The sequence below is a fragment of the Kogia breviceps genome, chromosome 4 (genome assembly GCF_026419965.1).
Source record: "Kogia breviceps isolate mKogBre1 chromosome 4, mKogBre1 haplotype 1, whole genome shotgun sequence".
Taxonomy (NCBI): Eukaryota; Metazoa; Chordata; class Mammalia; order Artiodactyla; family Physeteridae; genus Kogia; species Kogia breviceps.
The window spans coordinates 172,980,127-172,985,510 of NC_081313.1; the positions used below are offsets into that span (position 1 = coordinate 172,980,127).

Below are 5,384 nucleotides of genomic sequence, written 5' to 3' on the forward strand. Positions count from 1 at the left end.
GGTTGGGGGCAAGCCATTAAAGGTGGATCTGGGAACTTCCCTGGTGGGCCAGTGGTTAGGACTCCACGCTCCCAATGCAAGGGGCCAGGGTTTGATCCCTGGTCAGGGAACTAGATCCCGCGTGTCACAGCTAAGATCCTGAATGCTGCATCTAGGACCCGGCACAGCCAAATGCATAAATAAATAAACATTAAGAACAAAACAAAGCAAACAACAACAACAAAGGTGGATCTGGAGGGAGTTCCCTGGTGCCCTTAGTGGCTAGGACTCAGCGCCTTCACTGCCTAGGACCCGGTTCAATCTCTGGTCAGGGAACTGAGATCCTGCAAGCCACACAGCTCAGCCAAAAAAAAAAGGGTGGGGGATCTAGAGAGCACAGATTCCACCTACCAGACAGCAGGGTTGGCCGCCCAGGACCCTGAGCCCAGTCCCAGACTGACCAACACACAGAAAGACAGACAAACAGATGATCCTCTGCCAGCTGACCACTCTCTTGAGCCTGCTCAGTGGGGCCTGGATGCCCACAGGCTCAGGGAGGCCTGGACCCCGAGGCCTCCCAGCTCAGCCCCAGGCTGCTGCCAATGAGACCCAGCCTCTGGGTCAAGGGGCCCCAGCTTTCCCAGTGCCATCCTGTGCCCTTGGCAGCTGGAAGGCCTTCTTGGGCCTGCAGAAAACCTGGCAGCTGGGGACAGGCGGGCTGCAGCATGGGCAGGATGTGGCCATCACTGTCTCTGCCACTGGACCCACAGGAAGTGGCCCAGGAGATGTGCAAAGCTGTGCCCTTCACTCAAGTAGGGGAAGGAGAGGGCTGGGTTTCAGTGTTGATAGAGCACAGGCTGTGGCACCAGACAGATTTGGGGTCAAGCCTTCATCCTTCACCTAAATGTCTCTGATCTTCAGTTTTCTCCCTTGTAAAATGGGGCATAAGCTTCTCCCACCTGGGCCAATGCAAGTGCTGCCATCTTGGTCTCCCAGCTTCTGCTATGGCCACCCTGTCTCCTGAGTCTAGTTTTCCATCTAGTGGCCAGAGGGCATCTGGGAACCCCTGAGTCTGATCACATCCCTCCTCTGCTCAGAATCCTCCATGGCTCCCACTTCACTCAGAGTGAACGTCCAAGTCCTTCCTGTGGCCCACAAGGCCCTGCACAAGATGCCTGTCATCTCCTGCCCTTACCTCCTCCCACTCTCCCCCTCACCCACTTTCCTCCTGCCGCACCAGCCATCTTGCTTTTCTCCAGACACACCAATATTATGTCTACCTCAGGTCCTTTGCACTGGCTGTTCCCTTTGCCTCTAGCACTCCCCACCTCCAACATTCTACGGTTCCTCCTCTCACCTCCTCCAGGTTTTTACTCAGATGCTGTTTTAAAATGTTCCCTCTTTCTGCTTTATTTCTCGCTGTAGTTCACATCATCACCTAACAAATGAAATTGATTTTGTAGTTGCATTTACCATCTATCTCCCTCACTAGAATGTTTGCTCCACCAGGGCAGAGATTTTTATGTCTTGTTCACTTCTGTAGCCCCATCCCTGCTCTAGAGCAGAGCCAGGCACACAGTGGGCACTAGGTATTTGTTGAATGAGTGAATGAATGAATGAATAATAGTAGTACTTGCCTCCTAAGGGCTATTGGGCAGCCTGAATGAGAGGGGTAAGGGAAGCACTCTTACAGCTGCATTCAGTTGGCGCTCCATAAAGGTTTTGATAATTCATACCATGTGCTGCTTATGGCCCAGGTTTTGGAGCTAGGCATACCGAAGTTCAACTTCTGCCTCAGCTGCTGATTTCTGTGTGACCCAGGGCAAGTGGCTTTCCTCCTTTATGCCTCAAGTCCCACCTTTGCAAAAGGGAGTTCATAATAGTTGAGAACTCATGCAAAGTGTTTGGCACCATGTCTACCAGGGTGTCAGTTCCCAAGACCCCTTGGCTTGTTATCAATTCAGCAAACCTTCATTGAATCCAGACAACTCGGTGGTATTGCACAGCCCTGGACCAGCTGCCTCAGTTGCCCCATACAGCCGTGCACACTGCACACAGCAGAGGGGACCCCTGACCTGGGATCCAGCTGTGTACCCTCTCCCAGAGCTGCAACTGTCCCAAGGAGGCACAGGGATGCTCTAAGGGCTAGCAGTCCCCTCGGCAGCTGTGTAGTCTTAGGCAACCAAGGGACTTCTTTGAGCCTCAGTTTCCACATCTGTAAATGGGGATATTAATGGTTCCAACCTTGCAGCATGGTGGGGAGGAGGGAGTTCCTCAGAGGTGAGCAGCATGGGCTCCACAGGGAGTTAGGGTTCGGCAAGTGTTAGCTTTTGTTATGATGCACCTCTTGGGGCTATAGCCATAAACAAGACGGAAAGAGTCCCTGCCTTCAGGTAGTGAATATTCTGGGAGAGAGAGCAACATTAACAACCCCGCAAAGAGACATAACAATAAATTGCTATGAGACCCTGGAGAAAGAGATGAGGATGCTAGGAGAAAGACTACCAGAAGGGTGAAATTTGTCTTGGGGGTGCTTCTGAGGAAGGAAGGATGAGTTGGAATGAGCTCTGGGAAGGGAAGATGGAAGAGAAGTCCAGGTGGAGGGCACAGCAGGGGCAACATCCCGGAGGCAGGCACAAGTTTGGTGCATTGAAAGAACAGCGAGGAATAGAACTACCATATGATCCAGCAATCCCACATGTCCAGGGCATATACCTGGACAAAACCCTAATTCAAAAAGATACATGCACCCCTATGTTCATAGCAGCACTTTTCACGATAGCCAAGACATGGAAACAACCTCAATGTCCATCAACAGATGAATGGATAAAGAAGATGTGTACATATATACAATGGAATACTACTCAGCCATGAAAAAGAACAAAATAATAGCATTTGCAGCCACAAGGATGCAACTAGAGATTATCGTGCTAAGTCAAGTCAGAAAGAGAAAGACAAATACCCTATGATATCACTTATATGTGGAATCTAAAATATGGCTCAAATGAACCTATCTACCAAACAGAAACAGACTCACAGACATAGAGAACAGACTTGTGGTTGCCGAGGGGGAGGGGGGTGGGGGAAGGATGGAGTGGGAGTTTGGGGTTAGTAGCTGCAAATAATTACATTTAGAATGGATAAACAACAAGGTCCTACTGTATAGCACAGAGAACTATATCCAAACTCCCAGGATATGTCCTTTTCCTTTATGGTTATAAAGGAAAAGAATATAAAAAAAGAATATATATATGTGTATGTAACTGAGTCACTTTGCCATACAGCAGAAATTAGTACAACATTGTAATCAATTATACTTCAATTTAAAAAAAAGAAAAGAAAGAAAGAAAGAAAGAAAGAATAGGGACTTCCCTGGCGGTTCAGTGGTTAAGACTCCGTGCTTCCAATACAGGGGGCTCGGGTTTGATCCCTAGTTGGGGAATTAAGATCCCACATGCCGCATGGTGCGGCCAAAAAAATTTTAAAAGGGGGACTTCCCCAGCAGTCCTGTGGTTAAGACTTTTCTTTCCAATGCAGGGGGTGCGGGTATGATCCCTGGTCAAGGAGCTAAGATCCCACATTGCCTCGGGGCCAAAAAACCAAAACATAAAACAGAAGCTATATTGCGACAAATTCAATAAAGACTTTAAAAAATGGTCCACATCCAGGAATAAAGACACAGAGGTAGAGAATGGACTTGAGGACACAGGGAGGGGACGAAGTGAGAGAGGGGCATGGACATATATACACTACCAAAAGTAAAATAGATAGCTAGTGGGAAGCAGCCGCATAGCACAGGGAGATCAGCTCGGTGCTCTGTGTCCACCTAGAGGGCTGGGATAGGGAGGGTGGGAGGGAGATGCAAGAGGGAGGAGATGTGGGGATGTATGTATACGTAGAGCTGATTCACTTTGTTATAAAGCAGAAACTAACACACCACTGTAGAGCAATTATACTCCAATAAAGATGTTTAAAAAAAATGGTCCACGTCAAAAAATAAATACATAAAAAAGAAAGAAAGAGAGAAAGAACATCGAGGAGACCAGGGTGGGTGGGGCAGTGAGGAGGGGAAGGGCAGGGAGATGTGGAGGCGGGAGGGCGGATGGGGGGTGCAGGGGTTAAACAGAGAAGGGCCATGATCTGGGAGCAAGTTGATAGATCCACTTAGGTGGAGGGGATCATAGGAAGAACTAGCATTTACTGAGTGACGACTGTGTGCCAGGCAATGAGCTAAGGGTTTTCTGTTTAATCCCCCCCCCAGGGATCCTGGAATACCACCCTTCCTATTGTCCCTCACCCCTGGAGGTGGCAGCAGCTTCCTACAAGTGCCAATCCCCAGGCCACCTTATCCTTATCATCATCCCCTGCTAGGGAAAAGCAGCCCTGCTCTGTATTAATTCTCTCTGTCAAGAGGCCTAGAATGGTTTTCTTTTTTTTCCTGGTTGAACTTTGATGATTTTACAGGTGAGAAAACTGACGCCCAGAGAGGTTGAGTAAGTTGCCCCAAGGCACACAGCCAGCAGATGGCAGAGTCAGAATTTGAACCCAGGCATCCATGCCTCTCTAGGTAGGATGAAGTCTCTGGCTCCAGATTCCACTGTCCCTGACTCATCTCCCTGCCTCTGGCCCCAGGTGCTCTCCTGGCTGGGCTGCATGGCTGTCTACCTCCTCAATCACCTCTGCTTTGGCCACTGCTCCTCTTTCTACATCCCCGCTCATCCTCTGCAACAGCTGTGTGCCTGCTCGCACGCGCTGGGCACCTGTGGTCCTCTGGTGTTGGGTGGGCAGCCCAGCCTCCCGTCGCCAGGTGAAGGATGTCCGCTGTGCGGGTTGAGGGGTGTCAGTGCAGACCAAAGGCATGAGCTGAGCATCACGAATGGACACACAGATGCATGCGCCTTGGAGAGACGGGGGAAGACAGGCTGAGAAAGATGCCAACCTGGACCATGCACACTGGGTCCAGTAACCAGGGATGCAGGGACAGCCAGACAGGTCTCCAGAGTCCTCACCCTGCTCCTCGGGACACCAGGCACAGCCCCAGCCATGGGGGTGGACCACTCACAGTCAAAGTGCGTATTTATTGAGCACTCACTGTTTGCCAGGCCCTGCTCTAAGTCTTTGATAAGTACTAACTCATGTCATCCTCAGAGCAGCGCCATGACATACGGGTTAGTAGCAGCACATTTTACAGAAAAGGAAACCTAAGTCCGAAAAAGCAAAGTCCCTCACTCAGAGTCACACAGCAGTACATGGCGGAGGTGGCATTTGAACCCAAGGCATGGTGTGGTTCCTGTTTTTAACCACCAAGCTGGACCTCCTCTCCCAGAATGAGTCAAAGACACTCCCAGCTGCAGGGAAGATAGATGGCCCCACCCAGACTAGGAGACACAGTGATGTCACGGGTC

General features: G+C 50.2%; 1 protein-coding gene across 1 annotated transcript; it reads left to right on the forward strand.

Moving 5' to 3' along the window:
- Nucleotides 1-466: 466 nt before the first annotated feature.
- On the forward strand, nucleotides 467-4,841 carry DAND5 (DAN domain BMP antagonist family member 5). The gene is given in 5 exon segments (XM_059061747.1): nucleotides 467-720; nucleotides 722-791; nucleotides 4,612-4,688; nucleotides 4,690-4,792; nucleotides 4,794-4,841. Coding segments are annotated over 5 exon segments (552 nt in total).
- The last annotated feature ends 543 nt before the right edge of the window (nucleotides 4,842-5,384 follow it).